The sequence below is a fragment of the Colossoma macropomum genome, unplaced genomic scaffold (assembly GCF_904425465.1).
Source record: "Colossoma macropomum unplaced genomic scaffold, Colossoma_macropomum, whole genome shotgun sequence".
Taxonomy (NCBI): Eukaryota; Metazoa; Chordata; class Actinopteri; order Characiformes; family Serrasalmidae; genus Colossoma; species Colossoma macropomum.
Genome location: NW_023494802.1, coordinates 5,735,141 through 5,759,060, shown reverse-complemented (window position 1 = coordinate 5,759,060; position 23,920 = coordinate 5,735,141). Strand labels below are relative to the sequence as shown.

At 38.5% G+C, this 23,920-nt stretch overlaps 1 protein-coding gene across 2 annotated transcripts; it reads left to right on the top strand.

The window, feature by feature from the left end:
- Nucleotides 1-574: 574 nt before the first annotated feature.
- Nucleotides 575-20,117, top strand: pan2 (poly(A) specific ribonuclease subunit PAN2). Of its 2 annotated transcripts, none has more exons than XM_036591541.1 (26): nucleotides 575-681; nucleotides 1,285-1,573; nucleotides 2,925-3,094; nucleotides 4,181-4,301; nucleotides 5,014-5,091; nucleotides 5,451-5,721; nucleotides 6,746-7,091; nucleotides 7,392-7,488; nucleotides 7,779-7,898; nucleotides 8,034-8,153; nucleotides 8,454-8,582; nucleotides 9,985-10,184; nucleotides 11,406-11,554; nucleotides 11,770-11,873; nucleotides 12,459-12,557; nucleotides 14,085-14,167; nucleotides 14,296-14,437; nucleotides 15,267-15,404; nucleotides 15,785-15,844; nucleotides 15,931-16,021; nucleotides 16,134-16,291; nucleotides 16,982-17,125; nucleotides 17,966-18,145; nucleotides 18,234-18,327; nucleotides 18,485-18,685; nucleotides 18,846-20,117. In XM_036591541.1, the coding sequence occupies exons 2-26, from the start codon at nucleotides 1,298-1,300 to the stop codon at nucleotides 18,878-18,880; spliced, it is 3,606 nt and encodes a 1,201-aa protein (XP_036447434.1). In that variant the 5' UTR covers nucleotides 575-681; nucleotides 1,285-1,297; the 3' UTR covers nucleotides 18,881-20,117. The 2 variants fall into 2 exon arrangements, with proteins under 2 accessions (XP_036447434.1, XP_036447433.1); XM_036591540.1 differs by having other exon boundaries at nucleotides 14,293-14,437.
- Nucleotides 20,118-23,920: the final 3,803 nt, after the last annotated feature.

Genomic DNA, 23,920 nt, shown 5'->3' with positions numbered 1-23,920 from the left:
TTTCCATTGTTCCATGGCAATCAGAGTGCACTTGCCTATACAGGGAGCCGGGAACTACCTGAGATCCAGCCTAGGGTCATTTCCATATATGCCCAGTTGAAGGAGAATTACACCTATTTTTCACAATTTCTGCATACTTTAATCACTGACATGTAAACAAAGTCATTCGGAGTGGTTTGATGTGAAATGGATTTCTTTATAGTGGTGGCGATACGAATCAGGGGTTGTGATGTCTACAACACACATATAGCCATTTTATTCACTATCCAACATCTGAATGGCTTTTGCTGACATCTTTATTAATAATATGGAAATTCTGGAAAGTAGATGGGTTTCCCCATGAAATGCTTCAGACGTCTGATTCCTATCACCACCACTGTGAACAGTTCTGACTAAGTTTCTCTAGAATGAAGCATTTCACATCAAACCACTCTGAATGACTTTGTTTGCATCTTAATGATTACATTCTAACTAAATTTTGAAAAGTCAGCGGAATTTCCCTTTAATTTACTCCCCAAACCCACCACCACTTCAATATCGGTCCCAAGTTCCTACAGTGGTTCAGTGACCCACACGCAGTAGCCCGTGTCCCGGAAGCAGAGCCCGACCGTGTTGTTTTTGTTTTGAATGGCAGGAGTGATGAGCACAGCAGCCGCAGCTAATCTCCATCGTATTCTCAAAGTATGACCATTAACTCTTCATATATGTCATCTGATGAAACCCGGATCAATCGCACATATTTAACGTTGGGTCCTAGAGTCATTTTTTGGGAAGGAAAAGCAAAAGTGCTAGGGGAAGTGTGCAGCTTTAGCCTGCTAAGCTAGCTAACAGTTAACTGACACCGGATTCAGATGTAGTTAACTGTTATTCGCTCAACGTTAGCCTCAAACTTTTTGACACAGGCAAGTTTTGGTGCAGTGTCAGTGTCAGTGGGTTCTAGCTGTAGAGTCTAAGAGATACCTGATATATCGACTTTGCAAGCTACGGTTTTGTGTTTTTGGTTTGCCATGCACTGCGAAAGTGGGGTTTAACGACGAAGCTGAAATCAGCTTCTTATTCGCCAGGGTCTTGTTCAGAATTTGACGTACCACCTTAAATGGTGCCAGAATGTGACTGCTGCACCATTTAAGGTGGAACGGGAAAGCCTGAATAGGAAGCCAACTTATGCCTCGTATTTTAACGTTATTTTAGCATTTGGCAGTCAAGACTCGCTTGCATTTGTTGGCTTCAGTCACTAGGAACACTAGCTTATGTGTCCCTTTTATTCCTCTTTTCGCTCCACAGTAGCACCGTCCCCATGATGAACTTCGAGGGTTTGGATCCGGGCCTGGGCGAGTATGCGCCGGGCCTGCACGGGACCCTGGAGCCCGGCCTGGATTCGACCCTCGATCCAGCTTTGCTCCAAGGAGTGGAGCTGGACCACGAGGCCCTGGCCGTGCCTGTGTCCGAGTCAGTGCACCTGCTGGAAGGCATGTACTCTGAGCTTCATAGCGTGGCCGCGGAAGTCGGCATCCCTGTAACAGCCTCCCACTTCGACCTACAGGAAGAGCTGCTGTGGATGGGGAACCACCGGGTATGCTGACACACTCGACCACATATAACAATATCCATTGTTGTCAGCGTAACCACGGTTGTGAAAATGCAGGCAGTCTAACCTGACAGTTTGTAAAGTTTCCAGTTCCATCCTCGCCTGGAAGTTACAATCCATTCAAGAGAATTAAGACGCATTGACATCATTAAAAGTGGACGTGCATCCTGTGGAAGAGGTGATGCAGTATCTGGCCATTCCATGTTATTTCACTGATGAGTATTACTAGGTGTTAAGGGTGTAAGGATACACATGATTTCAGGTTCAGTACGATTTTTTATTCTGAGGTCAAGATTCTTTTAGAATCCCCCAGAGTTCTGTTTTCAGTACGTAATGTCATAAAAATGGGTGCAACAGTCAAATTCTTCACACACAAATTGTCAGTCTTTTACTGAATTTTCTTAACCCACCCTTAAGTCTCTCACTGTGTGGGCTGAATGAACACCTGAAACACATTAGCACATTTCCACTGCTTTATATAAGCCGAAGTTGCAACATAAATAATATTATTGCTATTTAACAGCTCAAACTGGAATTTTAAATTCTTAAAGGAGTTTCTGCTAAATAATACAGATCAAAGAAATGGTACATTGTAAGTAAGGAGCAACATGCTGTTTGACATGATAAGTCATGCATAATTGAGTCTTTGCAGCCAATAACAGCATATGTGATATTTTTTGTAAAAATCATATAAGCAATTTTGTGGCATTCTTTGATACCCTGTATTTAAAACATAGGGGTCACTAAAATGTAAATGAAGCATAATTTAATGTAAAAGCTTGTAAAGAATAAAATAGAAAACAAAATAACTAATAATCCCAAAAAACGTGCAATGGTTAATTTGTGGATTTTCATTGGAAGGGCTCAATTATGCTTCGACATTTTGGTACAGAGGTAGCAGCAGCATTCAAATAAAACGTGTCCACTTACCTATCTTATACTATTTACATTGCTCAATTGCGACATAGATCAGCCAATGTAAAATTAATAAATTGACTGTTTCTGATCATGCATCCCTAGTTAAACAGTGCAGACACCTTCATGGCTTAATGTAAAGCCTACTCCATTTTCAGTCCACCAAAATTAAAAAATCAACATGTCTCAAAAGCACACTTGAAATATGTGAGACTAAGGATTAACCATAAGTGGATTTCATGAAAGGAGTCAAACTGGAGATCCTTAGAAGGGATAGAGGGACATACTGGTGACACATTTTTACAAAATTTCAATAAGCCTTTTGAAACGTGATATTTCAGTACTATATTGAAGTTGTTGCACCCTTATAATATATGCATGTGTATAATATATGCATGCGTATTCCTTTCTTTTACCACAGGGACATGCAAGCTCCTTTTTCGGCCCCACCATGGGTCGCTACTCGTCTTTCCAGGTGCACCTGACTGATGATATCCGCCACATTCAGAGCATGGACACAGGCGTCCTGTTTCTGACCAAGAGCAACCTCAAGTGCCTTACTCGCGGAGGCCTCATCATGTTTGACTACCCGTTAGTTTTTCCTTTGTTATTGTGACGCGAGAGTATTGTTGCATCAATTAAATAATTACTCAAGTAAAAAAAAAAGCTTAAAGCTCTGGAATCTAGCAGCATAGGGACTGAAGGCTGTGTACTTCTCTTTCTGGTGCAGTCTTTGTCTAGGATAAAGAGTGAGAGGATATATACAGAATAGAATTCTAAACAGAAAAAAGGCTAATTTGAACTAAATTTTAATGACTAAAATGAAACGGAATAAAAGTAGTCCTTTTATCACATATATTTAAGTAGAAGTAATATTATATGAAAGTATATAATTTTCTTCTAGAGAAGAGTCGTAGATCACAGTGGAGCATCATAATGAAAAAAAAGGGAAATTTCTGCATAATTTAGTCACAGAGACGTAAACAAAGTCATTGAGTGTGGTTTGATGTGAAATGGTGAAATGGTTCATTGTAGGGAAACATACTGACTCACAGTGGTGAACACCAGAGGATGCAGCGGTCACAATGCCTGCCACACAAATTGGGACTTTTTATTCACTATCCAAAACAATACTGAACTTACATATGTCTTCTGAGTTTTTATATGTAATATTGATAATGCTAAAATAGTGATAAACCTGACAAAAATGTTGCCTTATGGTGCTATTTTGCCTTGCAGTGCCCTGCATGTATAGATTACATATTTACATATATATATATATATATATATATATATATACCAAAAGCTTATCTCAAAACAATCATAAAACAATGTTTCAGGCATCAGACAGTGTGTTCATATAACCATTTCTGTATGTAACTTTTTGATGTGCCTTTTGGAGTCATTAAACTCCTCAGACCTCTGGTTCCTATCACCACAACTGTGAAGAATTCAGACTCTGTGTCTGTAGAACAGAGAATTTCACATCAAGCCCCTCTGAATGACTTTGTTTACATCTTACTGGTTGAGTTATGAACAAATTTTGAAAAGTGGTGAAACTCCCCTTTAAATATACAAAAAAAGATTTTTTTTTTCAAAAGCTACATCACACTGGTTAACATAGCAGTTAAAAAATGTAACTAATAACTGAATTGTGTGCACATGTGTGATCTGCAGGATGGAAGAGGGCACTGACATGCACAGTTTGCTGCTCACTGACAATAACACACTGCTCATGGGAGGCTTGCAGAACTACGTTGCTGAGTTGGATCTGAATACAGTGCAGGAGACACAGAAAGTAAGATTACTTCACTCATAAGTTAGTGTCCATTCAAAAAAAATGTTTTTCACTAAATGTGTATTTTCCTCTGTAGAGGACTGCTGTCAAGAAACATAGCCACTTTGTTGACTGAGATTGCGTTTAGACAGAATGGAGCAACTTATAGAAATAAAGAGGACATGTTTAGTACAATTGAGACTTTGACAGTTTGAAAACATTTATATTTTAAAGCACATTACACATTCCTTATATACAGTTGTATGCAAAAATGAGCACCCCCAGTAAAATTATGCTTTTTTTAAAGTGAACATCCTCTACAGAAAACTTAAATATGTGCAAATTTTAGTGCACAATTTCTATTTGTTTATTTTGCTGAATTTGACATATTGGAAAAAGTATAAAATATAACATATGCCAAAACGTTTGCACAGGCTGCATGTTTTATTTTTTCTCAAGTGTTTTAAAATTCTAATTTAAAATGTGCTCTCTGTCAGTTTTCACTCAGAAAATGAACGAAACGTATGTAAAATTATTTATGGTACGGTATATTGTATAAAACATTGTGTAGTTACACTTTATACATTAACCTTTGAGTCAGGAAATGCAATTTAGGAATTAGAAGAAGGTGAAATGGATTAAAAACAGGCATCAGAGGAAATACTGAGTCTTGCCATCAATTTCTTCAGTTCACGGTTTTCACTTTGCACATTCATTTACTGTTATGATGCAGTTCACAGTGGAGGTTCCTGGGGTGGCCATCATGAGACAGTCCAATCGTTTCTTCTTTTGTGGTCACACATCTGGAAAGGTAAGAGGAAAGTGAAACAGAATTCTTCCATATGATTTTGTAAGGAAACCTCCTCTCTCTGAAACAATAGCTTGTTTATTGTCAAGTGTTTAGTGTGTTTTTTTAAGTCTCAGGGTTGTAAACTTTCTAGAAACACAAAGGCGGCATCATGTAAAATTATCCTGACTTAAAAATTGAGTGACAAAGCAAGTAACACCAGCTCTCACAGTCTGTGTGTGTGTGTGTATACATACATGTGTGTGTGTGTGTATATATATATATAGTTCAGTTCTCTTAGGCCTATTAAGGATTATGCAGTTTCTCTTTTACATATTAAATAAAGTGCTCTTAGTCTTCCCTTCTCTGTTGCGGTGTGACAGGTGTCTTTGCGAGATTTGCGCACATTTAAAATGGAGCACGAGTTTGACGCTTTCTCCGGCAGCCTGTCAGATTTTGACGTGCACGGCAACCTGCTGGCAGCGTGCGGCTTCTCAAGCCGTGGCCTCAATGGCCTATCCTGCGACCGCTTCCTCATGGTGTACGACCTGCGCATGATGCGGGCTGTGACACCTCTGCAGGTGCACGTGGACCCCCTTTTCCTTCGCTTTATTCCCACCTACACTTCCCGCCTGGCCATCATCTCCCAGACAGGTAAATCATGAGAATTGTTGCTCAAGTTGGTGTAGTGCTGCAAACATAAACAGTTGAGTTGAACATGCAGATTAATGATTTCTGTTGAATGAAAAGTACAAGTCTGTAGTTTTTGGTGTATTTTAGCTTTTTAAATGTAATTATCATGCTTGTTGTGTTTACTCTATGCAAGTACTGTAGTACTGGGGGTATTTCACATGCAGGATTTTTCAGGTTAGCCAGAACTTAAGCCTAAAGTCAAACCTGTCTAATAGGAAAAGAGCTGGGGGACATTGCCATGGGACAGTCCTCATCTTTGGTCTTAAGTTACCTGACTAACTGAGAAATCCTTCCTTGTGAAATGGCCCCTCGGTTTATTTCATTATGTTTTGGTTGGAAACAAAACATAAATGGATACATAAACAACATGCTGTAATTACTTAGATAAGGTAATTTCTTGATAAGTTATTTGTCTGTGACATTAATATAATAAAACAAATTTATTATAACTTTGTTCTCAATCACAGTCGCTAGCATGTACGGCTGTTTACGACATTCTGGACAATTAAAAATTTTTTAAAGCTTTCCACAAATTAGGTGTAAATCTGTTAAGCTGTAGAGTTGTAGTATCTTAATAGAATAATTTCATACATTTATCTGTAATATGTTTTTAATTTTGTTAAATACAATGGTCCAAAAATTTTGAATTGTAATTCCACTACTTCTGAGCATGTATTTTCATTGTTATTTATTTATTTATTTATTTATTTATTTATTTCACTTCATTTAAGCAGAAATGCTCCAAAATTGCTTGGAATAAAATCAGTTTCCATTAACTTACATCAGAAGTAAAGAACGTTTTTGCCATCTCCTGTAAAGTTACCATTTTGGAGGTGTTCATTTTTTTGGGGGGGCAGTTTTAGAGTAGCTGCCACCTTTTTTTGGCCTGAAGCTGCTGACCAAAAGCAACTGCCTTAAGTTTGGACTCTCACCATTCGTTTATCTCACCATTATATCTTTAAGTGTACAATGTCTCCCCCTATAGGTCAGTGTCAGTTCTGCGAGCCCACTGGTCTTGCCAATCTTGCCGACATCTTCCATGTGAACACGGTGGGCCAGCTGCTCATGAGCTTCGACGTGTCGTCGAGCAAGCAAGCTCTGGCCTTTGGTGACTCAGGTGGCTGCGTGCATCTGTGGTCCAGTGCCCCGGAGGTCTCCTTTAACGATTACTCACGAGAGACTGAGCTAGCCCTGCCCTGCCTGGTGGACTCACTCCCTCATCTGGACTGGAACAATGAGCTGGTGCCTCTGTCTTTGCTGCCTATGCCTCTTACCAACACAGAGCCTCTGCTCTCAGACTGGCCGAGCAACCTAGTCACTCCAAGCCCCAGGTATCACTCAGCCACACTCTCTCTCAGCCTTTTGTCTGTGTGTTGGGGTTGGTGACTTTCTGTCAAAATTCCTTATGTGCAACAAGTGATTTAATTTATGGTGCATCAGACTGATATAAGCCCCCTATGCTTCCTATAGCATATTGCAGTCTGTCAGAATGACCATGTGTATCATATGAGCGTTATAGAGCATTATAAAACACTTGGTTTTAAGTAAGTAGGTCTACGTTCTTCTGCCTTTTAGTAGCTCATGTGAAAGTTGATTTGAGTACAGTTCTAAGTTTCCTTGTGTTACCGCAGACGAGCACCACCTGTGGATCCAGAGATCCTGAGGACAATGAAAACGGTTGGGTTTATTGGATACGCTCCAAACCCTCGCACACGTCCCAGAAATCAGGTATATGACTATCTGTCCCTGATGTTATATTCTAACAGTACTTTTATTATTAAACTAATTTATTGTTGAGTAAACATGGTTTCAATTTAACTCATTTTTAAAGTTATTCACTGTTTAGCTTTGAAAGCTGGAACGTTTGGACCAGTTCCTTGAGTTTTTAAATTTGTGTCAGTGTTTCTTTAATATGAATGTGAAATGTGGAAAACTATTAATTTTCCAATAGTTCATGTCACTACATCATTCAGAATGTTTGAGAAATGAGCTGTCTGGTTTATGTGTGTATTTGTCAGGTCCCCTATAAGATAAAGGAGGTGGAGCTTGAGTACGACAGCTATAACCAAGTCCCAGAGTCTCCAATTGGTCGAGATGAGGAGCCTCACCTTTACATGGTGCCAAAGAAGTATAGAAAGGTACTCAGTTGCAGTTTTACTGATGCCTCTCTGCACTGCACAGTTCCAGCACACCAGATTAACTTCATCAGCATTATCTTAATTAATTAACAGTCTTGGTGGTAGAGCATTATTTAACAGCATTATATCCACTAGGTCACCATCAAGTACTCCAAACTGGGTCTGGAAGACTTTGACTTTAAGCACTACAACAGGACTCTGTTTGCTGGTCTGGAGCCTCATATACCCAATGCTTACTGTAACTGCATGATCCAGGTGGGACCACAGTCACTAACTTGCATCAAAATTGTAAATTTTGTTCCTGAATAAAGAAATGTGCTTAGGTAAATGAAAAATAAGAAATCTGAAAAAAACGTTTGCAACCTTTTGTTGACTTCTTCGACTTGAGGAATTGCCCAGAGACATTTTTACATCTCCTCACAAATCACTAAGTAATCCACAAAACCCCTTGGAATTTTAGTGAGGAATATTGGAAATTCACAGTGTTAGCTGGGAATGGTCCCTCTCACTTCACCTCTGTGGTTAATGTTTAATCTTTCTCTCCCTGGCGGGAAGGTGCTGTATTTCCTGGAGCCGATCAGGTGCCTGGTACAGAATCACCTGTGCCAAAAGGAGTTCTGTTTGGCCTGTGAGCTTGGCTTCCTCTTTCATATGCTGGATCTCAGCAGAGGAGACCCCTGCCAGGTACCTTATCACTTACAGGTCATATGATCCCACATCATTCAGGAAATTCTTTATATACAGTCTTTATGCCGTATTATATTACTGTTCCATGTCCCAGTCAATCACATTAAATGCAGAAGAGGTAGTGCATCACATTCCTTAAATATTCCAGTATTATTCTTTTCGCAGACACATTCCTGGAAATCACCTTAAAATGCATCCTATTTGAAATGCGCCCTGTGGCATTTAAAGGAGACGTAGTAAACAAAACTGCATTTTTCCCTGCCAGTTCACCTCTGTAATTTATTTGTTTTATACTTTTCCCAGTTGTCTTTCAAAGTGTACAGGTAACTGTTCAAAATACCAAAAGAGTAGAATACAGTACTGTATAAAAGTCAGAAACAATTTTTTCAGTATACCACAGGGATCGGCATCATGTGGCTTTTTTACTGCCCTCTTGTGGCTCCATAGCACAATTAGATTTTTTTAGGAAAAAATAAAGTAATCTTCCTTTGCTGTGAAAAAAAACTTATCCTTTGCTAAGCATTCTAACACACAGTTCTGACACAGTTTTAACAACAACCATTTATTTAACAGTTTAAGAAATTGTCCTAAACACTAAAATTAATTCATAAATGGTTTTAAACGCTAATGCTAATTCGCCAACCTTTAACCCTGAAGACTGGTGTGCAGACTGCTGGTCACACAGCTACACAGACGATAATCTCGCCTACGTAGTAGCCAACAAAAGGGCAAAGAAAATACAGATATAAGATAAAAATTTATAATTTAGAGACAAATGGACTTATTTGAGGTTTAGCTGAGCTAAAGTCTGCATTTTCATTTGTATTTTTAGCCTAAACTACATTAGCACATACCGAGACATATTTACAGCCAAGATGGTAAAATGTTACCTCAATTAAATGGACATAAAATGTTGTGGCTCCAAAGGTGGTTCATTTTTGTTAAAAGGACAAAATGGCTCTTCTTAACATTTGGGTTGCCGACCCCTGTTGTACAAGGTCTTGCCTAGTAGTTCCTTTATATCTTTTAAAAAGTTTTTGAACTCCAATTTTGGGAACTCCTTTTTCACATATTTTCCTTTTGCAGGTGGATTATTTCATATCTAGTCTCCTCAGAAGTATCTTCTGAAATATGAATAGTTTATACTTAATGACCTATTTGACAGGAAATTAAATAAATGGAGGGTGGTCTTTGAACTGTACACTGTACTGTAAGCTCCAGATGATGACTGGATGACTGGAATGAAGACTGGAGGTCTTTATTAACTGGTATCAGATTTGTTATATTAGTGTTGGAGCTAAACTGTGCCTTGTTGTACTGGTATGGAAACCTTCTTTTGAGCAGTCAAATATGGAGGTGATACAGAAAACTGTTACAAAAGGCAGTTTTTTCTCTCCAGGCCAGTAATTTCCTTCGCGCGTTCCGGACCATCCCTGAAGCATCTGCGCTGGGCCTGATTCTGGCTGACTCTGACGAGCAGACAGGGAAGGCCAGGCTGGGGCGGCTGATCCAGAGCTGGAACCGCTTCATCCTCACACAGCTGCACCAGGAAACCCAGGAGCAGGAAGGACCTCAGGCCTACAGAGGCACCAGCAGCAGGTGAGAGGGCTCCTTCGCAGAGCTGCATCAAGAGGCCATATGTTTGAACATAATATACACCAGTTCAGTACCATGGTCTGAAACAGTCCATGCCTTCACTGCAAAGATTATAAGTCACATGCTAACCCTGCAAGATGCTGAGAAATTAGTTCATGCTTTCATAACTTATTAGATTAGACCACTGTAATGTGTTGATGGTTCAAAATGCAGCAGCCAGAGCTTTTTATTCAGTTTAAACTGGCTTCCTATTATGTTCAACATTGACTACAAGGTATTTCTTATGTTATTGAGAGCTCTTAGTGGCTGAGCTCCAGCATATCTTGTTGATCTTTTGCTCTTAGTGGCTGAGCTTCAGCATATCTCACTGATCTTCTGACGTGCTGTAGCCCGTCCAGATAACTTCGCTCAGCTGAGGCACAACTGCAAACTTCTAGAATAACTTACAGTTCAGTTCAACAGATCATTTTCTTATTTAGCTCCTAAATTCTGGAATAGCATTCCAGAGAATATTAGGAATGCAAACTCTTTCTTTGTTTTTAAATCCAGATTGAAAACAATGGATTAAAAAATGTTTAAATGAAATGTTTAAAATAAGTACTGTCTATAATTCTTTTTCATTTAGACTGTAGTGTTTTTATCTTTCTAACATTTTATTCACATTCACATGAAGCATTTGTTCTGGAGCACATACGCTGTTTTTGCGTCTATTACTAGCACTTCTGGGCTGAAAGATGTTTGAGATGACGTCAATCATATGTGTGATAAAGAGAAACAATAACAACATCAAAAAACACTTTATTTACACATACGCTTGAAGTTGATCACATAAAAGTGGTTTTGTTGGTATAAATTATTTAGATATGCTAATTATTAAGTGATTATCAAATTATTTAGGCCGTTCATAAGTTTGTGGGATTTCTCTACATGTATGTGTTGTCCCGCTCTCACCCGTTCTGTGCTAGTTAACTGTGTGTTCCCCCGTGTGACACTGAAAATTAGCCCCACCCAGCAAGATATTGTGGTGTTCGGCAGAACTTCCGTGGGAATGCAGACCTCTAATCTGTGTCACATTTGGCATAAATTTGGATTTGTACCACCTCAGTCCTGTAATGATTTAGCAGTGATTAACCCGCTTAAATTTTATCCGTATTGGACAAAATAGTTTACCCTGGTAGTAGTAAAGGTTATCTGACTCTTGGTGCATGTATGTGTGTGTTGCAGTTCTCTGGGCTCGTCAGGGGAGTCTGTGATTGGCAGGCTGTTTGGCTGTGAGGTGGAGAACAGCAGTCTGTGTCGCTGTGGAAAGGAGACGGTGCGGTCTTCTCTCACTCTGCTCTTCACCATGCACTACCCCGAGCAGAGCTCCGTCGGTCAGAACACTCACTACATATTAAAATTCAGTAGTGCATTATGGGGAAATGGGAATGAATTTTAACAGGAACTTTAGGAATATCTTTAAAGACGATGTAGTAGAATTAACCTCAAGCATTATAGCTGCCAAAAAGCAGCTGTAACGTTTGCTGTTTTCAGTCTCCTCTTTCCATTCATTCTAAGCGTTTTAGAGAAATCATTATTATTTTTGTAGACAAGGTTCAGGAGTACGACTTCACTGAGATCCTGAAGAAGAGCATCTGTCTGGAGCAGAGCACACAGGCCTGGTGTGAAAACTGTGAGAAGTATCAGCCTACAGTAAGTTTATCTGTTTGTGCCTCCTTTTCTCTCTTTGTGTGGCAGTAGATGGTAGAGGAGGACTTTTTTTTTTTTTCTTTCTCCTTCTCTGTTTCTGCCAGCGTTATGTCAAACTTTGACATTAGATAAAATAGTATATTGAAATAATTACTTATTTTCTCAACATAGTGACTGAATATCTTGAAATAAAGACTTATTTCATTGATACATTGTCTTAGTCCAAAATGGCTCTTTTTTTTTTGAAATATTGACTTAGTACCTCAATGTTCACTTAATATCTTGATGGTGCGAGAGACTAAGGTGAAATAATGAGTTATTAAATTTTAAAGTAATTATTTCAGGATAATAAGTCTTTATTATGAGACACAGTCATTTTGATATGAAGTCATTCAACATAGGAGGTAAATATTTTTAGAAAATTGTTATTTTGACATTTCATAGTAGATACTTAGTCACTCATAGTAATTATTGAATAACAAATGTATTATGACCAGAATAATAATCTTATCGTTTGAATAATAATACATTTAGCCATTTGATTTCTGCTTTGTACAATCAGGCATGTGTGTATCTGTGTGTATTCAGGTGCAGACCCGGAACATCCGCTGTTTGCCAGATGTGCTGGTAATAAATTGTGAGGTGAACAGTGTTAAAGAAGCAGAATTCTGGAAGGCCCAAGCAGAGGTCAGCATATCTCTAATCTGTACCTGGGGGAAAAAAGAATGTTTTAAAAAATCTTATCATGGGAGTGGGAGACATTAATGACGCTTTAGATTGTCAGTGGTTTTTGGCACTTTTCTGTTAACCTTTAAACACTAAGGTTCCACACTTCATCACTCTGGAAACTACATAACATAACTACTAAAATATTAGTTTCATAGAAGCTACTGAAAAATTGACATGTGCTGATATCTCAATATTCAACACACACAGTCTTGTTAGAAGGGTAGTAGTGGGCAGTATACCAGTTGAAGTTCGTCATAAGATATGAGTTTTACCATAATCATTATACCAGTGTGCCACAAATAATCACAGGTAGTGTGATGTACAAACAGTGCAAACCATGCTAACATTAGCAAGTTTAGCTGAGTGGCTGGGTCAGGATCAAATGAAAATAAACTACAAAGGAGCGGACATAAAGGAATGGGTGGTCTTTTGGGGTTAGCTTTCGCCTAGCAGAGCAGTTGCCGTGGTTCCTCTCATACCACCTGACAAGCTGCCTGTCTTAGTCAGCTGGATTAGATAATGTCACAGTCTGAAGTGTAAATGACTGACTGAAGTATTTTCTAAGTGTGGTCAGAGGCACAAGTATACAGGACGCATGTATAAGCTTCTTAGTCAAAATTCCCATTACACCTTAAATGGTGTAACTCCTGCAAACTCCCTTAAATGGCCAGGACCCACCAGTGGGCCTAAAGTTTTATCACACACTTCTATAACCTAAGAATAGCTCAATCAGTTTGCATTGAAGTTCCTGTAGTTACTGAATAATAAGCCTTAGTATGTAATAAGCCTGGGATTTTAAGGGGTTAAAAATGGTTCTTATTAAAAAGTGAAGGGACGTCCCACTATACTAAGCCACTTAACTAAGAAAAATAGGTCTACTTTAGCATCTAAAATATTTTTTTATTTAAAAATATGTATGCCGTGATGTATACCAAAAGGGTAAGAAATTTTAATTATACCATGATATACATTTTTGGCTTTATGGCAAACTTTGGGGACACTTTAAACACCATCCCTGCGTTTTAGACTATAAAGTTGCCATTTCACCAGATGCACAGGGTAGGAGTGGTTTAACAAGGTCCAACTATGCAGTCACACTTTATTTGCTGTTTGTGCAGCTGTTTTGGTATGCTATTGATGCTGTCCTTTCTCAGTATGCTATGTAAAGGGTCTAACACTCACGCCAAACAAAAAAAAAAAAATTACCTTTCCATTTCTCCCCCCAAAATGTATAATCACCAACACATTGTTACTATAAAAATAACATTCAGAACACTACATGTATATACATGTGTCTACAATTATCTCATACATGCAGTGTTTTCTTAAGAGAATATCGTAATAGGATTGTAAACCATGGCAAAAGGTTAGGTCATTGTTGTGAGTAGGCACATGCCTCATCTTAAGATTCATAACTGAATAATAAGATTTTTTCTGAGGTTAAGTGTCCTGCATTCTAAGGTTGTTCATGTTTTTGCTGTGCAGTTTGCGTTCAACAAGGCCCTCAAAAAAGAGGCAGCAGAGCCCCCGAAACCCAAGGAACCTCTCCCTACAGAGTGGTGCATAGAGTAAGACTCGTCTGCTGCACATGGCACTTTTTATATTTTACTGATGTAAAAGTCACCAAAAAATGTTTATTCTGGACAATATATGTCCATCGTATTTCTGATTATTTTGATTTCTGTCATTTAAGCAGTGATGTGCTCTGCAACGTGGAAGGCTTGACCATTGACACTTGTGCAGAAGACCTGAGGCATGTGTGGATCCCACTCAGCATGAAGATGTGCATCAGTAAAGCTCATGGTCTGGAGGTGTGCAGCTGGCCTGAGGGTGAGGAGGTGAGAAATGACCCTTCTACAAAGTCCACTGCTAATAGATGCACACTTGACTTTAAGGGTCCAGACACACCAAGCTGACGAGGAAAAACTAGTGCCAGCTAAGACCGACTGATGGTTTCCTTCTGACTGGACAGCTCAGTACCGCCTCACATCTGTAAAAATGTACAATCAAACATCCTGCAAATACTACTGACGATTCACAACTCTCACAGCCGACCAATCAGCCAAACAAACACCCAAAACAGAGCTGACAAGCCAGCTAAGGTCAACTGTGTGAGACATGCAGCAGAAACTATGAGTGACAGTCAACCACCAGTGCTCATCGACAGCCTGACAGCATCTGACACAAAAGTCAGCTTGGTCTAAAACTAAAACTCACACAGACCCAGCCTTCCACTAACATTTTGTATACCAGGAGACGCTCAGTCCTCTATAATGGCATTCAGCCCTTAAGCCTTAAACTGTATGCTTATTATTTGGTAACTACTATGAATTACTATGCTAGGAAAGTGAGGTCTGGACCACATACAAACCCTTAGTGATTAAGGGTTAAACTGCAGGTTAAATATTCCTAAGACTTACTACTCAGTAACTCCTATGAGTTATTAGGAACTACTGTGAATCGTATGTTTATATGTACTGCGTTCATAGTCTACAAGCAAAACAATATTATGCATTTTTTAATCTTTTTTTTAAACAGCAGTTAATGGAATGGCAGCTTGTAAAATGCTAATAGCTCACCTCAGCTTATGTTGATGATTTTGCTACACTTTACACATTTGGCCTTCAACTATCGTTTATGCATATTATGCTCTTTTCTATCCTTTAGTTGAGTGCAGAGGATGAGGCTGAGGGGGCTGCTGTGTATGACCTGGTGGTCACTGTGCCCCACGTCCTTGATGCCCGTACAGGGGGTAACCTGGTAGCCCATATCAAAGTTGGTGAGACTTATCATCAGAGGAAAGAGGTAAGAGAGTAGAATTTCATTTAAGGTTGTTATTTGGAATCCATGTAGCGAATTCAAGGAAACCATCCAATTGGTCTTCTTAATTTACCCATTTGAATTAGTGCAGAAACAGTGCAGTAGTTTCAACTAAAATGTTCCATTGCCTTAAGTTACACTTGTGTTCAGTCAAGCTAGGATAAGACTTTTTTAGGTTATAAATCATTTCATTTCATTCAGAGGCTTTGTTTATTTCATCACTTTGCCTTCTACCGTTTGCACATTTTTATAAACCACCTTGGATAAGAACATCTGCCAGATTACTGGATATACTTGGATTTGAATGCACTGGTTGTTGTATTTTCAGGAACATGAAGTAACTTGTATCTTTTGTCTCTGCACAGGGAGTAACTCATCAGCAGTGGTATCTCTTCAATGACTTCTTGATTGAGCCTATTGATAAGGTAAAAATGGACTCACACCCATTGGATGTAATTGTCTGCTTCTCTTGTGAGGAAAAGAGATTGAAGAAAGTGTTTGTGTCTTTCAGACTGAAGCAGCTCAGTTTGATGTGAGCTGGAAGGTTCCGGCCATCATTTACTACGCCAAGAGGAACTACCACTCCAAATATGACCTACGCAGTAAGACCTGTCAAACACAAATGTTTTTATTATAGATATTAATAAAAATAATATGCATCTTGATTTGTAGTCAGTCTTCTAACAAAATGCTCTACTGTTTGCCCAACCACAGTTAAAAACCCTATTGAAGCCAGTGTGCTGCTGACAGAAGCCTCCTTGGCACGAAAACAGCGGAAAAGTCATGCCACCTTCATCCCTCTAATGGTTAGCGAGATGCCACAGGCAGGAGACCTCGTGGGACTGGACGCAGAGTTTGTCACACTGAACCAGGTTAGATTTAACACGTGTTTCAAAGTAGCTCTGCATGAGGATGCATGCATTTGGTTCATATTTAAGTTGTCATTATCTATTAAATTAGTAATCAAGTACTAATTATTTTGACTGCTACTTGTGATGATTTTCATCAAGAAAGTAAATTTGATCAGTGTTTTTTGTTTTTTTGGTTAGAGTACAATCAAGTAATTGTGACTTTCTTGTTTACATTGGTTTACAGCTACTTGTGCTGTTCCAATTTTGAATAGTTTGTTTTTCAGTATATTTCTTGTCACTATTTTCAACATAGCGTCAGAATTAAGTAGACAGACAGCTTATTTATCAGCTAGGGTTGGGCTGATAGACGATGCCATCGTCCATTGTTGATGGCTGACAGACAGAGTTTTTATTACTGTTATTTACTCAGAGATCTGAACTGATGAATATGTATTTTTAAGGAGTGTATTTATAGTACCTTTGTAAATCTACTGATACCACTATCCCCCCCCAACCCGACGTCATCGTCCATTGCCATGTTTCCCTGTAGACATTGCCCCACCGTATGATAAACAGGTCTTCATTGCACACTGTCAGATATCTATTTTACTTTAATCTACTTTATCCCCTGTTGCAGTCCTTCTGCTCTTAGACACAGAGCCTTTCCAACTTAAGATTTTTTGGTCTATCTTTGTGTTCATGTTTTTATAGGAAGAAGCTGAGCTGAGAAGTGATGGAACCAAGTCCACCATTAAACCCAGTCAGATGTCTGTGGCTCGCATTACATGTGTGAGAGGACAGGGGCCCAATGAAGGAGTTCCTTTCATCGATGACTACATCTCAACACAGGAACAGGTGTGGCCTCTTTCTGCCTGTACTGCATTGTATTGACCTATATGTGATGTGGACTAGATGTTTTGTTTTTGTTCTGTTTACCGAAGCCCTATAATATAAAACCAGTTTGCTTATATTAGTGGTTCAGTAAATTTAAATCTAAGTTCTATTCTGAATTTAATTTCTGATTTGTTCTGAAGAAAAGTTCTCAGCATTTGATTACATAAATCAATTGTTTTTATCAAATGTCCAACAATGCCCAATTTGAGAGCTGGACGATGCCTGAAATATCCTCTAAGACACTAGTTGGTGCTAGTTAGCTGGGCACCAGCCTCTCGTCCACTTGGGCAATCAGTGGTGCTAATGAGCTGGGTGCCAGTATTGTCTTTATCGAAAAGTCCGTCCCATGGGCAGCATACCCAGGCCATTATTCCCAGTCATATAAGACCAAACGCCTGTCTCTTTGAATAGAGAGGGACCTATAAACATAAAACTGAAAACCCCATTAACGTTTCAAAATATATCTGAAATCACTACTAAAATCTGACCAAATTAGCATAAATAGTTTGTAGCGTATGGTTGAAAATTTTGATTTTTAGGCTGTTCTGGCTACTGTGCCTTGTTAAATGTTATGAGCTATCCCGTTAATTTTTCAACCAGTGAACTCTTCCCTTGTATTATGTCGTTTAGCATCGGCCTTTTGTCTCCGAGGCACTAGGTGGCGTTAGTTATTCTCATTACACTCTGGGGCACTAATCTTTGCTTGTGACAGGAATTTTCCAGTAACGCCCAAAATTTGGTGCATTAGGATAAAAATAAAATAAAATAAAAATTCCATCCGACCACACTCTTTTGTTACAGGTGGTTGACTACTTGACCCAGTACTCCGGCATCAAACCTGGAGATCTGGACGCCAAGATTTCCTCTAAACACTTAACCACTCTGAAGTCCACTTACCTCAAACTCCGTTTTCTGATTGACACTGGAGTGCGTTTCGTTGGCCATGGATTACAAAAAGATTTCCGGGTCATAAACTTGTTGGTGAGTTTGACATACACCTCCTGTTTTACTGTGGACTTTTAGTCAGTAATGTGTTAAAATGACGTATTACCATGTTCATTGTATTTAGGTCCTGAAGGATCAGGTGATAGACACAGTCTACCTCTTCCACATGCCCAGGAAAAGAATGATCTCTTTGCGTTTCCTTGCCTGGTACTTCCTTGGTAGGTGCTTTGCAGTGTATTTCAGCTTCTTTAACCTTCTGAACTTTTGCCGTCACAAAGAACAAAGATACGTATGACTGAACCTCTACTCTTGCTTGTGAAATGTACCGTGTAATCCTTTGGGTTTGTCTTATTTGCTTATTGGTGTTTTGTTCAGACTTAAACATTCAGAGTGAGACTCATGACAGTATAGAGGACGCTCGCACGGCCCTGCAGCTGTACAGGAAATACTTGGAGCTGAGCCGCGGGGGACAGGATGAATTCCGAAAGGTTTTGAAGGGGCTGTACGAAAAGGGACGGAAGCTGGACTGGAAAGTACCTGATGTGGACTCTGCCGATGGTCAGGGTAGCCCAAAAGGTATGTGGAATATTGTAAAATTAATATTTTTGTTTGTTCATTTTATTACACTAAATATAACAATATTCATTCAGTAATTGGCTGTTCACTTTGGTCAATTGAAAAATCTTATTTGAACACTTACATTCTGCCTCTGTGTCAATTGTTCTTTTTATTACAGGTACTGCTGTGTTCCCCTCGGTGCTAGGCTTATGATCAGAGTGAAATTCCTCTCACAACTCCAACATTCCTACCAAAGGGAATTCTCATCTATCCAGGACTCCTCAGTATCACTGACAAAGCTAGCTGATAATTAATCGCAGTGGTCTTTGTCAGGCTGTTACAAGTACTGACAATATAAAGACTTTTTATACTGATTATGTTGGGGGGAAGTGAACTTGCAGTGAGAAAATTGTTTAAAAATGATGTGTCCTGATAAGCCTTTCTCCACTCAAGTGTGCAGTTTGTGTGCCATGGAGAGGAGATACCTCTAGAACGAATTAAGATTTGTAAGTGGAAAAAGCAGAATTGAAACCTAACCAAAAATGACCTAATAGCAGTACTTTTTGCTTGCATTTCATTCCATGTTTACAAGACGTCCAGGATTGATGCATGCACCACATAATAGCCACTGCACATATCTGTGTTTGTTAACTCACAGGCTGAATGGTGTTGTTAGATTGCTGCAGTCAATTTTGTTGTTTTTCAGAAAAGCAAATACCAAACTGAGCAGTAACTACACATGGCAGTCCTGTTTTGGGATGTTAGCAGTCTATTTAACACATTTCGGAAATCATTAAAATGCATATTTCAAAATAATCCTGTTTTACTTTTTAGCACAGCATACTATCCCAAGCATCACAAATATATAACTTGGTGTTTGCCTTGATCCTGGACATGCATAGCATACAACTGGTGAGGCAATTGTGCAGCTTTTCATAGCTGATTCAGTTGTAAAGTTTGGTCAGATCTGTTCATATTACATGTTTTGCTGATTTTGGTGATCTACTTGTAGTCCTCTAGAGGGAACAGACTTAATTGTAGTATTTTCTGCACAATTTCTGTTTTTTTGCAGTGTTTAACAATATAATGAAAATATTAGTGCATATTGGAAAAAATAAAATCCAAAATGTGCCAGAACTTTTTGCATACACCATTTTCCCCCAATGTGTTAAACCCAGCAAATAAACACTAATTGGGCATTACAATGTGTAGAGGTTCGTTCCCTCTAGAGGATATTAACTTATTTTCACTTAGAAAAGTGATGAAACGATTTGACAACGGGCATCCAGTTTTGAATACGACTGTGCCTGTGGAGCCTGACGTTGCACTTACTGAAATTTTTTACATAAGTAGTTAAAAGCAAACAAAGTGTATTAATTGTTTAAACGTTTTTGTCTGTTTTTGTAACCATAATGAGGCAGCTGAATAAAATGTTTGACTTTTTGACATATCTGGTATTAGCACTTTTTTTTTCTTAAGTTAACCAAAGACGGAAGGTTACTCAATTTTGGATAGTGGTAAGGGTCTGTACAGGTAAATGGCAAAGTCAAAACATTATTTTCTAGGCAAATGTCGAAGATATATCTAGGAGACTGTTGAGTGTTCTGTGGGCAGAAACAGACCAACAGGACATAATAATTAAAAAAAGGCTGGAAATCACACACAACCAAAGCAAAGTAACTGATTTGAAAAGTGCACATTATGCAGATAACAAACATTGGCATTGTATTTTCATCACTGCTGCCTAAAAAAGGCTTGAAATCAGACCCAACCAATGCAAAGTAACTGATTTGATCTTATGACTTGTACCTTCTTTTATTTTTGTGTCTGCATAAGTTGATTTCAGTGTCATCATTGCTGCCTGAATATATGGACTTCATCTTTGATAAAATCTAGGTTTGTTGCGTTACCTGGAACTGAGATCTTACTTAATCGTGATTCATACTGTAAAACTCTTCACTGATGTAATGTTTTAGTCTACCAAATCTTAAATTTTAGCTTCATATGTGAAGTTCTTACAGAGCTTATTTAGCCACCCTTTTAAAGATAAATCACAGACATCTTGTGTTTGGCTGAAACAAAAACAAACCACTACTATTTGTTCCAAAATCCCAACAATGTCTTCAGGAAGTCAATGAGAACTTGGTCTGGCTGAAATGGAGAATCATCACCAGAATTCAGTTTCATATCTTGATGAAGAGGTAACATTAATGGTTTCTGAACAATTTTGCAGATTCCACTAAATCTCTCAGCCTTTTGTGAGAAACTGACTGATGTGGTCATGCGGGCAGGTCTGTGCCTTTAAATGTTGAATGAATTTATTTCTTTGGTATTGAATATTTTTAATGTTTTCTCTTGTGCCTGTGAATAAAGTCGTTGTGTTTCTGGTCTTCTAACTCTCCCTGCTGAACACTGAACTGTTTTATTTTGGAGGTAGAAGAAGATTTCACTTTGCTCTGTCATATTGTCAACAACAAAACTTCACCAGGCGTTTGACAGCACTCTTTGAAATTCTCAAAAACTTTATATATGCGTACTTTATATCTTGAAGAACTGGAGTAACAAGCTGTGGAGCTGCTGATTCATCAGCAGTATCATAAGCATGGTGTCAAACATGGGATTTATCTTCTTCCTCACTGGTCTCTGCTCCAGTGTCCTGGTCAGGGTAGTTATCAGGTATCAATATAACCATCATAGCTTTAAATGCTAATTGATAAGCGAGTTGTGTGCATGTTTGGCAAAACTGAATAAGGGCAAATGTGATGCACAATGTGTTTTGTCATTGTACAGCATCCTCTTACCTCTGTCTGTGGTCACTGTCTCCATGTCTGATGTCATTTCCTCTTTGTTACTCTCTACAGTTTGTGCCATTGTGCCTTTGCTCCCACTGTCTAATGTTTCAAAAGCCAATCCCAAAAGCTGCACTGCTAGGGAGTCCAATTTTGAATCTGGTTGCCACATGCAGGGATGTATCTTCTCTGTTTTTGTCACAGGTGCTGAAGAAGACTTAGGGTATTGAGCCCTAGGGTTTCTACCTATGGGAATAGTTGTAGCACCTGAATTAGCTGTTTCCACAGTTGTCCAGAGTTTTGGTGGAAGATTGTGTATTGGGTTCTTCTGGTAGGTTCTTGTTTTCATGGTTCAAAGGAGCACACAGTACTGTGCAGACGTCAGAGAACTGCTTTAATGTATTTAACATCCAGTCAAAATGACCACTTAATACAAGTTGTTCTGTTTTTAGGAGATATTTCTGCATATATTACATTTAAGATGAGGAAACGTCAAAGGAAAATAAGTGAAAAAACAGGAGTTTCCAAAATTGGAGTTCAACAAATCCTAAAAAGATACAGAGAAAATGAGACTCCTAACAACCATGAAACCTAGTAGACCCCCAAAACTCTCCTCATCAGATAAACAGCACAAAAGCTTTCATCTTTGAGAGAGAGGAGAAAATCAAGCTCCACTCTTGCTTCAGATCATGTTTCAGAAAACATCCACAGGTGTTTCTGTCCTTCTGACAATACACAGTCATCCTTCCACGGTGAGAAGACAACTCAGCACTATGGATCTGAAAGAATGTGTAGGTGTCAAGAAGCTCTTACTGAGAAAAGCTGCTGGTGTTCTCAGAACAATGGATTGACCACCCCAGAGTCCAGACCTTAACATTACTGAATGTGTTTGGGATTATTTTGATCGTGAAAGTTCTAAGACTGAAATTTGGAAGTAAAAATATTCCTGCAGATTTCTTTGAAAAACTGAAAGCAAATCTCCTGAAAAGTATGAAAACTGCACTAAATGCAAAGAGTGGACACATCAAATACCAAAAAAAGGATATTTAGTTGTTGAGACTTTTATTGTATGTTAAATATATGTTTTCTTCTGTACAGTGAAAAATGAATAACCTGTACTAAATGGCTGTTTTGATGAGATATTAAAAAAATGAAGGGAGAACTTTTGCACAGCACTATATGTATGTATCGGATCTCAGAAGGAAAAAGTTATCCCGATTGCATTGTGGGATGTGATGTGGTTAGCTTTGTACTGCTAACTGTGCGGCAGTTGAGTGTTTAGGCAATTTGAGAATAACAGTCAACTTTTAGATGTTCATCTTCAGTTAAATTAATTCAAATAAATCATTTTAAAGGTAACAGTTTTTAATGAAATCAGATATCAGATTGATGTCAGTATAGTATTGTATTTAGTACTTTACTAAATACGATAAATTTAGTATTGTGCACTTAAATTTGCAGAAAAGTGTCATATTTACATTTATTCAGTGTAGAGGATGTGTGAATTTATTTTCACTTAGAAAATCAACAAAACCTAATTTGACAGGGAGTGTTCAAATTTTTACGTAAAACTGTACATAGATTGCTTTGAGTTTTGTAAACCTGTCCCTAAAGGTATTAAATAGTAGTTTATAAGACAAACACATAATGGGATCAGAACTGTCACATCAAATCACACAAGTTCAGCAAATGACTGATGCTATGGCCAAAGTTTAACAGCATAAATTCAGCAATTTTCTATCAGAAAATCTTACCTGGTGCTAATTTGAAAATGACTCCATCCATCATGCTTTGATAGAGGGCTATTTGCTTCTTTATCATCTTTATTGCATTCTTCCTGTCTTCCAGATCCTTTAAGCTCTGCTCATACCTAGCATGTTTGTTCCTGTAATAATGCTGTAACTATACAGAAAACAATCTCCACATTAGTGTCAAATGCTAACATTTTGTATAAAGGTACTAATATAGCGCTTTCCCACACATCACAAGAAGTAATGAGACACAGTTTTACAATTAATACCCTTTTATGTCTTTCCCTCCTTAACTTCATCTATTTTCTTCTGTCGATTGATTTCCACCAGCATCTCTTTTTCTGTGGCAAGCTCCCTCTCTCTCCATTTCTGTCTTCAATTGAAATTTAGAAAAAGCAGACATCGTTATATAAACACTACTGTTCAAAACTTGGAGTCTGTTATTTGACAATAATATAAAACCAATTTGGTTGCAGACAAAAGTGTGTAAAATGATCTTGTTAGAAATTTAATACCCCAGGTCACATCACATTTAAATATACATTTGAATTTTTGGATTGTCTAAGTGAAAATAAGTTAACACTTCCTCTACAGAGAGCTACAGTGGCTGACATGACCCAAAGCACAGTACAATAAAAAACGCACAGCAAACCCATAAATAAGTTTGATGGAAATTAAGAAAACACTTTCAATCAATGTGACGACACCTGAAC

Excerpts from the sequence above, each read along its gene's own strand:
- pan2 (XM_036591540.1), top strand. The coding sequence starts at position 1,298 with ATGATGAACTTCGAGGGTTTGGATCCGGGCCTGGGCGAGTATGCGCCG. Across the intron at positions 8,583-9,984 it reads GCAGAGGAGACCCCTGCCAG|GCCAGTAATTTCCTTCGCGC; the intron begins GTACCTTATCAC and ends TTTTCTCTCCAG. Across the intron at positions 16,022-16,133 it reads CTCCAAATATGACCTACGCA|TTAAAAACCCTATTGAAGCC; the intron begins GTAAGACCTGTC and ends GCCCAACCACAG.